The 15,702-nt window shown below is 42.7% G+C and overlaps 1 protein-coding gene across 2 annotated transcripts in view; it reads left to right on the plus strand.

Moving 5' to 3' along the window:
* Positions 1-7,053: 7,053 nt before the first annotated feature.
* Positions 7,054-15,702, plus strand: part of LOC134384812 (carboxyl-terminal PDZ ligand of neuronal nitric oxide synthase protein) — a 295,395-nt gene continuing 286,746 nt past the window's right edge. For both annotated transcript variants that reach the window (XM_063106589.1, XM_063106588.1), the window contains exon 1: positions 7,054-7,158. In XM_063106589.1, the coding sequence (XP_062962659.1) occupies positions 7,054-7,158 (105 nt within the window). The remainder of the gene's footprint in view (positions 7,159-15,702) is intronic.

Genomic DNA, 15,702 nt, shown 5'->3' on the forward strand with positions numbered 1-15,702 from the left:
CTAGAGGAAACTTTGTTTTATAAGCAGCTACAAAGCTGCCCCAAAACTTTGCACCTCCAAAGAGAGATCTGAAAATAAAATATTAACTTATATTGCATTTCCATGGGTTTCCACATGGGTTTACAATACTGTGTCGTCTTAAGAATGTGGGTTTTTTATAGAGGAGCCAAGATCAGTTACAATGACACAGGATAGATTTCCTCGAGCAGACAAGCCCCAACTTTCTAAATTTAATAGCTGGCCTTACATTGAGTTTTAGACAGACAACTAATGTAAATAGTCCCATATTTAGGAACAGAGATGCAACTCTGGAGGAGTAAAAGTGAAGGCCTTAAAATCAATTTTCAGCAGAGGAGCTAAACAAAAGAAGATTTTCCATCAAGATTTCTTTGCCATTATGGAGCTCTAAAACAAACACATGAACAAAGAAACCAAACAAAGGACCGTAAATAAGTAATAGTCAAATTGTCACTCAATGAGAAGGCCCAAAGTTGAAGCAGAACAGAAGCAAGAATTAAAAGCACCTGGAAGTGAGCAATGTGGAGGTACTTTGGGACCCACAATACTGAAGTATAATTGATTGCAGCTTTGTTCTCAGCATCCTTTATTTGTGGGTACAGGAGACCAGCACAAGGACTATCTGGTCGGCTCTCCATACACCCTTATATGAGTAATATGGAAAGTCCAGTCATTCCCTCTAGTACCAGACACATTTCAATTGTAGTTTAAACAAAAAGGTCAGGAAATGTGTGTGTTTTGGTGGTGGCAGCAGTAGTGGGGTGGTGGTGGTAATCTTTCTGAATTAGCACCCTGGGTCACATCCCATTTCAAAAATTTCTCATGGAGTGCAGTCATCTCAGCCAGGTGTTCAAGGCCCCCCCTGGCTGTCTCCAGACTCTGCAGCCAGCCTTATCACCAACTGCTCTCCAGTAGGAACTCTCCATCCTGTGAGTTTATCTTCTTACTGTCCTCTGAGGTTACTGGCAGATTAATGTCTCTACAGGTCCTGTCTCCATGTCTGCCCTCCTCCTGCTGTTTTCTTGATCAAAGTCCTTTCCCTTTTCAAAGCCCAACTCAAGCCTGACGTCCTCCTTGAAGTCTTTCCTGCTCATGCTGGCCCCCAGGATGTTTCTCCTTCCCTTCCCTCCATGCCACTTAGAAATGGGTGCCTCTCAGTTTTATGTTTAGGTCCCGTATTACCCTCTGCACTTAAAAGTGTCTGTTCTACTCAGGGTATATACCTCTTGGATGTCCCCTGCTACCCCTGGGAAATGAGTATAGCTGGAATACTCGTTAAATATGATGGTGCTGCCTTTGATCAAAAGCTGTTGGATTAATAAATATTCCTTACCTGAAACATCAAGTAGGGCCAAGAAACTTAGCTATTAACTTTAACTTGAAAAAGAATCATCTGAATCAGAAAAGCAGGACATGGTTACACCATCTAGGAGAGATTATTGTACAAATGTACATGAAAAAGGGAACTCTAACAAACTGTGCCAGAGACCTAACCTTCCTCCTCCAACTCAAAAATCTTTAGACCTTGCTCCTTTCCCTAGATCTCCTACTTCCCCACAAGTGTTCCAGGAGAGAGTCGGTTATTAGGTGGCCTGGAGACCCTCTGAAAATGGCCAAACCTTTGAGACTATTTGTTTCTTGCCTTTCTGGGCCAGGAGAAAGTGCTACAGGAGGAAGTAGTTCTGGCCTTTGCTTCCCATTCAACTTACCTTCACGCCTCCTCGAATTTTGTCTGCATCAGCACGCTGTTAAGGAAAGCTTGGAACACAAAGGCATTCCCATAGAAAGAGTATTCGATTTATAAAAATAATATATACTTTGTAGAAAGAGACACCTTTATTTTTTTTTTATTTTTTTATTTTTTAAATTTTATTATGTCGATATACATTGTAGCTGATTATTGCTCCCCATCACCAAAACCTCCCTCCCTTCTCCCTCCCTCCTCCCCCCCAACAATGTCCTTTCTGTTTGCTTGTTGTATCAACTTCAAATAATTGTGGTTGTTATATCTTCTTCCCCCCCCCCCCCGGTTTGTGTGTGCGTGTGTGTATGTGTGTGTGTGAATTTATATATTAATTTTTAGCTCCCTCCAATAAGTGAGAACATGTGGTATTTCTCTTTCTGTGCCTGACTTGTTTCACTTAATATAATTCTCTCGAGGTCCATCCATGTTGTTGCAAATGGCAGTATTTCATTCGTTTTTATAGCTGAGTAGTATTCCATTGTGTAGATGTACCACATTTTCCGTATCCACTCATCTGATGATGGGCATTTGGGCTGGTTCCAACTCTTGGCTATTGTAAAGAGTGCTGCGATGAACATTGGGGAACAGGTATACCTTCGACTTGATGATTTCCATTCCTCTGGGTATATTCCCAACAGTGGGATGGCTGGGTCGTATGGTAGATCTATTTGCAATTGTTTAAGGAACCTCCATACCATTTTCCATAGAGGCTGCACCATTTTGCAGTCCCACCAACAATGTATGAGAGTTCCTTTTTCTCCGCAGCCTCGCCAGCATTATCGTTCAGAGTCTTTTGGATTTTAGCCATCCTAACTGGGGTTAGATGGTATCTCAATGTGGTTTTGATTTGCATTTCCCGGATGCTGAGTGATGTTGAGCATTTTTTCATATGTCTGTTGGCCATTTGTATATCTTCCTTAGAGAAATGCCTACTTAGCTCTTTTGCCCATTTTGTAATTGGGTTGCTTGTTTTCTTCTTGTAAAGTTCTTTGAGTTCCTTATATATTCTGGATATTAATCCTTTGTCAGATGTATATTTTGCAAATATTTTCTCCCACTCTGTTGGTTGTCTTTTAACTCTTTTAATTGTTTCTTTTGCTGTGCAGAAGCTTTTTAGTTTGATATAATCCCATTTGTTTATTTTTCCTTTGGTTGCCCGTGCTTTTGGGGTCGTATTCATGAAGTCTGTGCCCAGTCCTATTTCAAAGAGACACCTTTAAAACAGAAATAAATGACAGTAGGAAATGTGGCTTGCTCTTGGTATAGGGGCAGGAGAGGGTGGAGTCAGCTTCAAAAAAGGGGAAAAATATGTAGGCCAGCATCACAATATACGACACCTTTTAGAATAATCTTTCTTATGGGAAAAACATCCCAAAGTATTGCTTTATTGCTCATGAAGTAAAATATCATAATAAACCAAACTTGGACTAGAAACTATTAGTGATAGAGGATACTATTTTTTTTCCAAAGAGAAATCACTTAATATCTTTATTTCTACCTTTTAAAGTAGCTTAATGATTTCTAACTCTGTATGTCCCAGAGAACACTGTCAAGTAAAAATGGTACCATGAAAAAATAATTTGAGCTTTTGAAGCTAAGTGGTATCTAATGGCAAGAAATCATTATGCCTTGTTAATATTTGATATTATTATTTATATAGAGATGTCGTGAATTCTGTGAATCTAAACAGTATTGAGCAAGCTGACATACTTTTCATTCTTTGTTGACTATACTCTTGCAAGGACTCCTAGGACTTACTGCTTTATGACCTACACAAATTAATTCCATCTCTCAGCCTCAGTTTCCTCATATATAAAATGCAGATACTGATAGAACCTACCTCATATGGTCAAGTGAGACAATGCACCTGTAGTGCTTAGCATGGCAAAGCAGGTATTTATGGTCATAAGCAAATTAATTTTCTTAATTCCAAATACATGCCAAAAGTAAAGTTTGCTCTCAATTCATTTATAACCCATCATTATGTGATGGAAAGATTACAGAGGAGCTCTAGTCCGTTGTTATGGCTAGGCAAATTATTTAATCTCTCTGGGTTTCTAGCTGTTTGTCTTTATAACGAAGAAGCTGAATTAACTTTCAGAAACAACTTTCAAAGTAACTTCCAGTTATAAAGTTCTGTGATTTAGGATTTCTTTTTCTACAATTAATTTTTAAACGAAGTTAACAGGGAGTACTATGATTGAGCATTTATAGTTTAATTAAATACACTTCAGATTAAAATTTTTATTATGCAATGTTTAAAACACAGAAGGGAATGGAAAGTGATACATGTACCTGTCCTTCACTATAAGAAATAAAACTTTATTTTTTTTTATGGATTTGAAAATGGTGTTGGTGAAATTCAGTTATACTTAAAGGTGTAAAAACAAGATTGAAATCACTGCCAAAAAGAAAAAAGGAAATAACTTTGGATGCCCATTGTTTCTGGAAGAATGGCATTTTCATGCCTGTGTGGCATTGACGTTTATTAGGTGAAGGCGAAAGCAGAGAACAGCCCTCTCCTTTTGGAAAAGTTCATCTAGCTGAAATGGAATGAATATAGCTTAGCAACAATACACACCTAAATAAAATATGGACCCTGAATTTGACATGCATATATCATTTGCAATAAGAAGCTTTCAATGACGATCTAGGCATGCCAGAGCCACCTCTTGACACAGGATTGACTTGGATTCAAATCCTGACTCTTTTCCTTTCTAAGTGTGTGACCTTGGGTGAGTTATGTAAACCCCTCTGTGCCTCAGTTTCTTGTAAAGTGGGGCTAACCTTAGGGTTATTGTGAATGTTAAATGAGATAGTATACTTCAAAAAGTTCATGAACAGATTTGTACCATCTTTTAATTCTATTTTTTCACAAACTTTTTGAAGTACCCTCGTAAATATGAGTCTAAGAACAATGCCTGACATATCATAGAGAAAGCTAATGAGTATTAGCTATTATTATTATTCAGTTCCATAAATAATTATTGGATGTCTACTATATAATAGTCTCCGTACTAGACCCTGAAATACCTTTGGGGCTTCAGTCTTTTTGTTTGTGTCTTGTCTACAAACAATGTTGTTATGGACTTAGATATGAAATTCTGGTAAATTCAGCAGCAGTTCAGTGAGACCCAAATTAATCTAGAAAAAAGGCCATTTGGAGTCAGAGGACATTTTAAATTTAGGAGAGAATATGAGATGTAAATGAAGTAGTTACTTAAGGACTTGCCTTTAAGTTGAATTGCTGCACCAGGTTTTAGAGAGTGCATTTATGATGCATACTAAAACCACTTTGACATTCAAAGAGTCAAACATGCCTGATTAGACTTTCATGTCCTGTATTTATGAAAAGGTTAGTGGTGCATTTCTTCAGTGTAAATTATTTTTGGTTCTTACTAATATTTATGAATATAATAAAGTCTATACAGCATAAGGTATGTGATTAATTTTTCCAAGTCATCAGCTTGCTTTTATTTAAGAGGTATCCCAGAAGTTGCTACCTCATGACCAGTAATTTCAGCAAATAGGGAGTGCGTAATATCTAGGAATAGGCAATTGTACTTTATTGCTATCAGACAAAATGAGAAATATGATTATGGCAATAATGTATTCTCTTATATAAATTTATTATGGAAATGGTATAGGAAGATGTGTCTTTTGCAAGCAGTTTCATTGTGATGCGTTGTGATGATTCCAAGCTTTGCCTACACAAGAAGCAATTGGTGATCTTTGGTCTGCGAGTTGTCTTGGGTGGATATGTCCACAGGTCATTAAAAGCAGGTTTAAGGTGATGATTTCAACAGAGGAGCTGACCATTTGGTTTAAGTGATCTTACGTTTGGCTGGCTTTGGCACTAGCTTGATTGGTTACTTTTGGAAATTTGAATAATATTAAGCCATGTAAATCACAGCTATCATATAGGTCTACCTATCTTTCAACAGATACTGAATATTTGTTCACTAACTCCTATGGCCCCTTCATTTGCACATTTTGCACTGTTAAGAAGCAAAACATATGGTTTACAAACCCTTCTATTATCCAAACTCTTCCAAGTTGGACATAATCAGGCAACTTTTCTCAAAAACTCGTAATGTAAAGGAAAAAAGTGAATAGGCCTCTTAACAATTGGCAAACTGGTCTCAAGCATTTACTAAGATTGGAACAATAATATACCAGCCAGAAATAACTATGTCCATAGTCATTTTGTAGAAGGTTATTTAAGAACATAAAAAGGTTCTGGGTTCTCCTACCCATACTATTCCTGTTCGGCCTACACCATTTCCATAAGGCTGACGGCTTTTAAATATTAAAATCCTCCCCCAAAGTACCCCAACCCCCATTACACAAGTCACATATCACTTCTCAAAGGAACAAAAAGCGTCTGAGATTGTTCTCCATTTGGGCACAGTCTTGATTCTCCCGAGAAAGGAAACTCTCAGAATTAATGAGATTTGGGATATCTGGGACGGGACTTGGCCTTCCTGGTAAAACATAAAAACAAAATAGTAAACACCGCCCCTCCCCCTCTCCAAACAAAAACAAAAACAAAAACAAAAAATCCAAGGCGATGCCGTGCCGCTATCAGCAGCCCCGGCTCAGAATGTGACCGTAGAAAAAGAAACCTGGACTGAGCTTGGGTTCCTGAGATCCCGGCAGGGCGGGCGGGCGAAGTTCCTGGGGTCGGGCGGCGCGGCCAGGGCGCGCGCGGCGCTCCCGGGGACTTTCACCTGCTCGGCGGGCAGCGCGGGGCGGACCCGGCGGCGGGCGGGGCCTCGGCGCCCGGCGGGAGGAGCCGGCCCAGGCCCGCCCCGCAGGAGGAGCCGCTCGCTGGCGGCTGATCCGGCGTCTCCGTGACAGGCACCCCTCGCCGCCGCCGCCACCGCCGCCTTTTCTTCCTCGTCCTGAGCCGTCCGCGCCACTGCTCTGGGGCCGGCGCCGCGCCCAGTCCCGTTCGGGCCGCGCGCCCACCGCTCCCCTCCCCGGACCGGGACGCCGCGCCGCCCTCTCCCGCCGCCTCCCCCGCCGCCCTCCTCGCCGGCAGGAATTGCGCGGCCACAGCGCCGCTCGCGTCGCCCGCATCCGCGCCGCCGGCTGCCGCTCGGCCCTCACCGCCGCTCCGGGTCCCGGCCCCCGCGGCCGCCACGCCGCTGTGCGGCCAGGGCGACTCCCGCCTTACAGCCCCTGCCACGCGTCGCCTTGCCCGGCTCCCGGTCTCGTCCCCAGGGTCTTGCCAGCCGCTTCCTGCATCCTCCGCCGCCTCAGGAGGAGCGGGTCCACCGCGGGTCACCATGCCCAGCAAAACCAAGTACAACCTTGTGGACGATGGGCACGACCTGCGGATCCCCTTGCACAACGAGGACGCCTTCCAGCACGGCATCTGCTTTGAGGCCAAGGTGAGGCGGCCACCGGGAGGGTACTGCCCGGGAGGGGGCATGTCTGAGTGGATGGGGTGCACAGCCATCCTGGACGCAGAGCGGGTGGGTTAGGCCGATTTGGGGGCCTTTCTGTTAGGGAGAGGATTCCCCGTTTTCAGAATGGAATTCCGCGGGCTCCTGCCCAGAACTGCTAAAGAGCAACTGCAAAGTTTGAGCGGCATTGCTTCACCCCCTCCTCCCACCTGCAGACTCCCCCAGCCTTACCCGCCTAGGACTGGATTGAGTTACTTCCCGGATCCCTTTTTCTGAGAAGCCGGCGAGTAAGCGCAGCCCGGACACCTGGTCCTTTAGAATCTATTTAAGAAAGCTCTAGTGTTATTTACCTGCTCGGCTCCCATGGGAGAGTGCTTTCAGGAAGGTCTTTTAAAAGGGGGATGCCTGCTTGCTGGTTGAACAAAATAATACAGGTTTTTATTTTTTTTATTAAGATTTCACATAACTGTGTTCAGGTGTCAGAGTCACTTCCTAAATGCCTGATTTGCCAGGACTCCTTTGCATATGCCAGTCATTGAGGGGGTTGGGATGAAAGCTGCCCGTTTGCTAGTTTTGTGGTGTAACGTTAAGTTTCAGCATCTAGTAGGGAACTATTGCTGAAGAATTTAGTGTGGATGGCTGGAATTTTCAGCGCCGAGGCCAAAGCCCCGGGTCCATCCTTGTGGGAGGGGCCGGGCAGAAGTCCCTGTACTGGACCATCAGGTGTGAATAAAGCTGGCCTTTGTGATGCATATTCCTGGGTGCGGAGTTCTGATTTCTGAAATTGCAGTCTGGGCTCCCAGTGCCCATCACCGGGAAAGAGTGCTTTTTTGTGGAAAAGTGCTCCTGCTCCTCCTCCATGCCACTTGACTTCCCCTGAGGCTAAAGACCGAGGGACGCTCAGCACCCTACAGTGTGCCTGTCACTAAATGAAAGAAAGCATCTCCCCTCCAAGTGGGTAGGGTCTTGCTGGTTTTGGAAACGTAGTATTTCCGATATGGAGACAGTTTTACTCCTTGTTCCCTTTTTCTCTTTCATGACTGTGTACATGCAGGATCTCAGCATCTCACGAAAGGATTATCCATCAGGTGTCTATTTCCTTCAGTTCACAAAACATTTTTCGAGTGTCTGATGACGTACCCCATGCAATTAGTTAGCTTTAGATTTTTTTCCTTCTCATGTTGATGAGTGACTTGGTGAGTCTTATCTTTTTCCCCTGAATGACCTTCCCCAACCATATTTACGAGAGCTAGGAGACTCCCCCACCCCCCAAGACATCAAACCCTGCTGTGGAATGCAGAGCTGAATTACTGAGTATGGCTGGGACCAAAGTGGGGCTGCAGCCAAGATCTTATCTCACTTCTCTCATCTCTCAGAATAGATCTGGTCAGTCTAAGATGGGATGTTTGGGTTAATTTTTGTCCTGGCCTGTTGATTCGGTGAGCAAGGTTTTTGTTTTAAAGCATGAGTTTTCATCATGGTCATTATTTAATTTTCTTGGACATACATAACTGGGAAATTAGCTTTTGTCTTGTTTGGTTCACTAGTGCCCTGTTTTGCAAGAATGAGGGTAACAAGGGAGATCAGATTTAATGTGTTTTTAAGCCTTTTTATTCTTTTCTCACAGTCCTCTGCATTTGGTCCTAACTAGGTCTCGAAAACCTAGTGTGTTAAAAAGTCCAATTCTTGCCGCTCTCTAATTCTAATTTGATATATCCTGGGGAAGCGCAGGACTATGTACCTTTAATTAGCATTCCAGGTGATTTAATGCAGATGATTGCGAGCAGACTTTGGGGAAATACTGGGTTTGAGGCTTGTCTCCAACTTGCTGGGTCTTACTCTCTCTTTTCCAGAATCAAACATGCAGTTTCTTTTCTAAGCAAATGTCTGGGGGCTGCGTAATATAGTTTCTATAGTAACTTCCCTCGATTCAGACAGTGGTGGTCAAGAAGAGGAGGAGGAGCCACCGTTGCTCCAAGCTGTGTTCTCAATGCAGATCAGAGACATGGAGACCAAGAGTTCTGCTTTGAGATTGGCGAGGTAGAAAGACAGGACAGGAACATGCCATAAAGGAAGGAGTGGAGCTTTTGTGGGCAATGGCTGACTTTGAGGACTGGATCTAACTCCCAGCTCTTTGTAATTGAAGCTGGACACTGGCACATTCAAATACCATGTCAGCCAAGATCTGAGTAGAAGTGGAAGCAGAAGCTTTTTAGTTCCACTTGCACCTGGTAAATGCCTTCTATGACTGGTTTCCACATCAGTGCAACTGCACAATCACTGAGATTTCAGGGTTAAATCCATACCACACTTTGCCCTCGTTTTGGAAAAAGCACAGGGTGTAAAATGCAACTGTGTTATTGTTGCCTTGTCAGGTACCCTTGGAAAATGAGCCCAGGTCTTTCTCTCCCAAGGGCTGGCAGTTTTTCAGAATCAACACTGGATGGAGTGATTCTTTGGATGTATACTGCTTGTTTTCAGGGTTCTGCTGATATTAAAAGGGTTAAGGTTGAAGGACATCTGGGTAGCAGAGGTTGTGTGCATTTAAAAAATAAACATGCATTTAATTATCAAGCAGAATCCTAGAGTTTTTCACCTGTAATAAGTACCTCATTTCATTCTCATTACTTTCCTATGAAATGGGTCTCATTATGTCTTTTATAAACAAGGATATAGGCTCAGGGAAGTCGTTGCCAGCCTTAGTGCTCACAGCTGTGTATGACAAAGCCAGGATTTAAACCTGGAGCTTTGAATTCAGATTCCCAAATCTAGTGTTTATTTATTCAGTAAGTTTTATGGAGTATTCACTCTATGCTGGGCAGTTGTTTGATTCACAGCTCTCTGGTAGGCTATCCTCAGGTTGCTAACCTCTAGAGTTCTGATGTTGGAAATTATTTAAACTTCTAATGCTTGGCTGTTTCCAGATTTCCCCTTGGGCTGAGCATGCTTGTAAGAAATACCTGCTCTCCACGTTTAGTGCAGGCACCTGGCTCACTGACGGGTGCAGGTGGGTGGGTGGTTAAATCTCACCTGGCTGGAAAGCCTGTTGTCCCTTAGAACCTGCCTCTTGAATTCCCAAGTATGCCTTCCCGGTGGCCAGTGCCGTCAAGTAACTGTCTCTATTTGCTTGGTGAGAAAGAGACTTCTAATGAAAATGGTGCAAAAGATAATAAGAGTATTAATAATATAGTATGTCTTATGTTTATAGGTAATTTAGTGTTATCTCCATTTTTCATTTGAAAAATTGGTGATCAGAGAGATTAACATGTCTAGAGTCATAGAACTGATAAGTGTCGGGTAATGATATTTATTGAGCACTTACTGTGTCCTGTGCTAGCTGTGTCTAGCTGCTGCCTCGTTGAATCCTCACACTCCAGGGCTTTTGACTCCTGGTCCATGGTTCTTTCATCTACTGCAAGGCTCACTCAATCCCAGAGTAGTTGCTCCCTCTCTATCCCTAGCCCTCATTGCCTAGACTGTTCACTGATAACTGCATGCATGGTACAGACTGTCAGAACTGGAAAGCACCTTAGCTTACCTTGTACAGTCTTCTCATTTTACAGATGAGGAAATTGAGGTTGAGAGGGGAAGTCATTGACCTAAGGTCACATAGCTAGATAATAATGTAAGTAGGACTAATGGCTTCAAGTTGGTTTCAGTTATCCATCACTGTATAACAAACTATCTCAAGACTTAGTGGCTTGAAACAAGAACTGTTTAATTTGCTCATGATTTGTGGGTCAGGAACTCAGGCATGGCTTGGCCGGGCTGTTCTGTTGCATGTGGTGTTGACTGGATCATTCACTGGACTGCATTCACCTGTGTCTGGGCTGAAAGGTCCTAGAAGATTATACTCATATGGCTGGCGCCTTGGTGGTCCTCCCCACGGCTGTTCTCCCACCGGCTAGCTTGGATTTCGTCACAGTATTTTGGCCCTTTTGTTTGGCAGCTGGCTTTCAAGAGGGAGTGGAATGTGGAAGTTCTTGTGGCCTTCTTTTTTTTTTTTTTAAAAATAAGATCCGAACCCGTGGCCTTGGTGTTATCAACACCGCACTCTCCCGAGTGAGCCACGGGCCGGCCCTCTTGTGGCCTTCTGAGTTATATAGGACCACTTCTGCCCATTCTGTTGGTCAAAATAGGCTATAGGGGAAGAGAAATAGACTCCACTTCTTTATGGGGGAGTGTCAAGGTCATATTGCAGGATTTCAAATGGGATGAGAGAGATTGCTGAAGCCAACTTTGGGTTACAGTCTACCACAAAATTCTGTGTTCTTAAGTAACCCAATTAAAAATGGGCAAAGCAGCTGAATAGGTATTTCTGAAAGGAAGGTATACGAATGGCCAATAGACACATAAAAAATGCTCACATCACTCAGCATTTGGGAAAAGCAAATCCAAACCACTTTGAGATGACATCTCACTCCAATTAGGTTGGCTAATATCCAGAAGACTGAGAATGACAAATGCTGGCGAGGATGCAGAGAAAAAGGAACCCTCCTACACTGTTGGTGGGACTGCAAAACGGTGCATCCTTTATAGAAAAGGTTCCTCAAACAATTACAGATAGTTCTACCGTTTGACCCAGCTATTCCACTGCTGGGTATATACCCAGAGGAATGGAAATCGTCATGTCGAAGGGATACCTGTACTCCCGTGTTTATTGCAGCGCTATTTACAATAGCCAAGAGTTGGAACCAGCCTAAACGCCCATCATTGGATGACTGGGTAAGGAAAATGTAGTATATCTACACAATGGAATACTACTCTGCTATAAAAAAAAAATGAAATACTACCATTTGCAGCAACATGGATGGACTTAGAGAAAATTATATTAAGTGAAATAAGCCAGGCACAGAAAGAGAAATATTGCATGTTCTCACTTATTTGTGGGAGCTAATAAAAATAAATAAGTAAATATTCAAATGAGCGGGGTAAGAGGAGGGAAGAAGACACAACAATCACAACAGTTCCTTGAACTTGTTAAGACAAGTGAACAGATATGTTGATGGGGGGGAGGAAGGGAGGAAAAGGAAGAATTAATTGGTATAGGGACATGAAAATCAATTATATTGTATATTGACAAATTAAAATAAAAATCTGTGTTCTTTCCTCTCTGCATATATCTTCTTCAATGATATGGAATGCTCTTTGACGACCTTGTCTCATTCTTCTGTGTATCCCCACGCTCCCAACATCAGGTACATACATAGTTGGTAATAAAAAACAAAATTGGCAAGTGGAAGAAATGACCAATTGTAGGAAGTCTGAAAGCAGTAAACGTATTGTCATACTGCTGATTGATTTTGTAGTTTGGGAGCGCGGGGTCAGATTGGAACAGCATTCTCTGGCCGTATTTCCCTCTTTGCTGAATGGCTTCACTGGTTGATGGTTTCCATGATGGGGATTTTAGAGATTACAATAAACCCACACAGCAGGATGCCTCTGGATGCCTCTTGCACACACAGTCTTGAGGACTTACAGATGACTACACTATATGCATTGGCTAACTGTAAATGGCTTGTCCCTGACTCACCCGAACCTGTGCGGCATGGTAAAGAGCTCTCATGACCCACTCCTCTGTCTCTTGGGTGTTTGTTTCTCTCTCCACCCAGACGAAGGGTCCTGTCTTCCAGGGTTCTGGACGAGTAGCGATTCAGATGAAGGGCCTGGTCTATTCCCTGATGTCATCATTAAAGAGATTTATTTTATTTTCTTTTCTGTTTGTCCAGATGCTTTGAAATCCATCCTTATCTTCTGCCCCGATCACTTATGGGGGACGGTGAGTCCCAAAGACACAGCACCACTCTGAATGGGCACCTGTTTTTATTTGTCGTTATATTGTTCTCAGGTGTCCTAGGGTGTTCCTCCACAGCTAGTATCTTGGGATTTGATAGACGAGTCTATTTCTCCCTTAGCCATACATTTCATGATTTTATGGCTTTCAGTCATGGCTCCTTTGCCCTTTTGGTCACAGTCCTTTCAAGTGGTCAAAATCATGCGGCCACATGTTATGATGACCTTGCCAGTCATCTATATCCAGGTCCCTAATCAGACTCGATTCACTGTTCTTTATTGCTTACTCATAATGCTGCTACTTCCAGGAACTCAAACTTGCCGAATGCTTTCTTTGGCTATAATTACCTGCCTCCTCCTTACATTTTTGTTGCCTTGAAGCTGCTCTTAGCTCTTTAGTGACCCTTTTTTTTGTCCTTTTCCTGCTCCCCCAGCAGCCTGGGACCATGACCAAGACCCTTGACTCCTTTTCCATGTTCCTGCCCTGCGTTGCAAACTTGATCTCTGCTACTTTCCTTCTTCCTTACTGTTTTTGGAAAAAGAACCTTTTCCCTTCCCTCCTTTCCTTCTTTCTTTTGGCTTTATTGAGATATAATTCATGTACCATACAATTCATCAGTTGAAAATGTACAATTCAGTTTTTAGTTACAGATGTGTGCAACCATTACCCTGTTAATTTTAGAACGTCTTCATCACCTCAAAAAGAAACTCTCTACCCTTTAGCTATCACTCCCCTATCTCCCCATGTTCACACCAGCCATGAGCAACCACTAATCTACTTTATGTCTCTAGATTGCCTATTCTGGACATTTCATAAAAATGGAATCATAATATGAAGGCACTTCAAAAAGTTCATGGAAATATTTGTACTATCTTTTGATTCTGTTTTTCCACGAACTTTTAAAAGTACCCTCGTACATAGTCTTTTGCTTCTGACTTCTTTCACTTGGCACTATGTTTCAGGGTTTGTCCACATAGCATGTATCGGTACATCATTCCTTTTTATGGCTGAATAATATTCCTTTGTATGGATATGCCACATTTTGTTTGTTCATTCATTAGGTAATGGACATTTGGGTTGTTTCCAATTTTTGGCTATTCTGAATAATGCTGCAAACATTTGTGTACAAGTTTTTGTGTAGACGTGTTTTCATTTCTCCTGGGTAGATAAATAGGAGTGAAATTGTTGGGTCTTGTGATAACTATGTTTAACCATTTGTGGAACTGCGAGGTTGTTTTCCAGTGTGGCTGTATCATTTTACCTTTCCACCAAAAGTGTGTTAGGGTTCTGATTTCTCTGTGTCCTCACCAGCACTTGTTATTGTCTGACTTTCTGATTCTAGCCATCCACCTGGGTGTGAAATGGTATCTCATCATGGTTTTGATTTGCATTTCCCTGTTGAATAATAATATAAAACATCTTTTCATGTGTTTTTTTGGCCATATGTATATCTTTGGAGAAATGTCTTCTCAGATCCTTTGCCCTTTTAAAAATTGCATTGTCTTTTTACTATTGAGTTGTAAGAGTTCTTTTTGTATTCTTGATTCAGGTTCCTTATATAGATCTGCAAGTATTGTTACCCATTCTGTGGACAATCTTTTTACTTTCTTGAAATGCTTTGAAACAGATAGGTTTTAAATTTTGACTAAGTCCATTTTTTTTCTTTTTCCCTCTTTTTAAGATCCATCTGCCCACCATCCCCTGCTAGTCTGCCTTTGTTCTGTTAATTATCCCCTTCAGTTCCCACCCCAACCTTGACATTGGTACATCTTCCTCCATACTGACTCCTCTCTGCCGAAGAATATGCTATGACCTTCCCTACATGAAAAATCTCTTCTCTCTACCTCTTTCTTTAATTAATGTGTTGTCTTTCACTTCCTTTCACAGCTAAGCCTCCTTAGAGAGTGGTCTACCCTCTGTAGTTTCTCAGTATTCATTCAATCCCTTGCCCCATCCTTCTGACTGCTATCCTGGCTACCATATGGACATTGTTCTACTGTCATCCTTCTCTGTCCTCATCCTTTTGGAGTTTTGTTCCTTGTCCTCCATGGAATGCCTCATTCAGCTCTACTGTTGCTCACAGGTGGCCGGGCCCCTGCCCACGGGCTGTTTACTGGCACCTGCTGTGGCTGGGCTCTTCTCTCCCCTACCCCTTACACTGAGTCAGTTGCTGAGTCCGCTTGAATGTTCTCAGTGGCATCCATGCACACTGACTGTTCCATCTCTTCTCAACTCAGGCTGGTGCAGATTCTCCCACCTCTTACCAGGATCATTGGTAATCTGAAGGTCTCCTATGCTCCACTTTTTCTCTGATCCCCTTCCTCCCATAAGCTTTTGCTCTATTAATTTTTCTGAACTGTAGTTACATTATCCTCCCACTCAAAAACATGAAAAATTTCTAAGCCTACTACATTAGATCCAAAATGCTTAGCATGATATTCAAGGCTCTCTGTTTTTGAGCAATTCCCTTTAACCACTGGGTGCTTCAGCGCAACCAGAGCACTCGCTGTTCCCTGAGCCCTGCCTGCGATTCCCACCCAGTTCACATGTCACTCAGTGAAGTGTCATGTGAAGTTACCAGTTCTTCCTCTAAGCCGAGGGCACTGACCAAACCCCGCTTTGTATTAGAGCTTCTGGCCCCTGTCTGATTTTTATCTCTACATTGTCCTCGTCACGTTCTATGCCACTTGTGCCCCCTTGTGTCTTCTGCAGTACTGAGTGTAGTGTATTCTGAA

The sequence above is a fragment of the Cynocephalus volans genome, chromosome 8 (assembly GCF_027409185.1).
Source record: "Cynocephalus volans isolate mCynVol1 chromosome 8, mCynVol1.pri, whole genome shotgun sequence".
In the NCBI taxonomy this organism is placed as follows: Eukaryota; Metazoa; Chordata; class Mammalia; order Dermoptera; family Cynocephalidae; genus Cynocephalus; species Cynocephalus volans.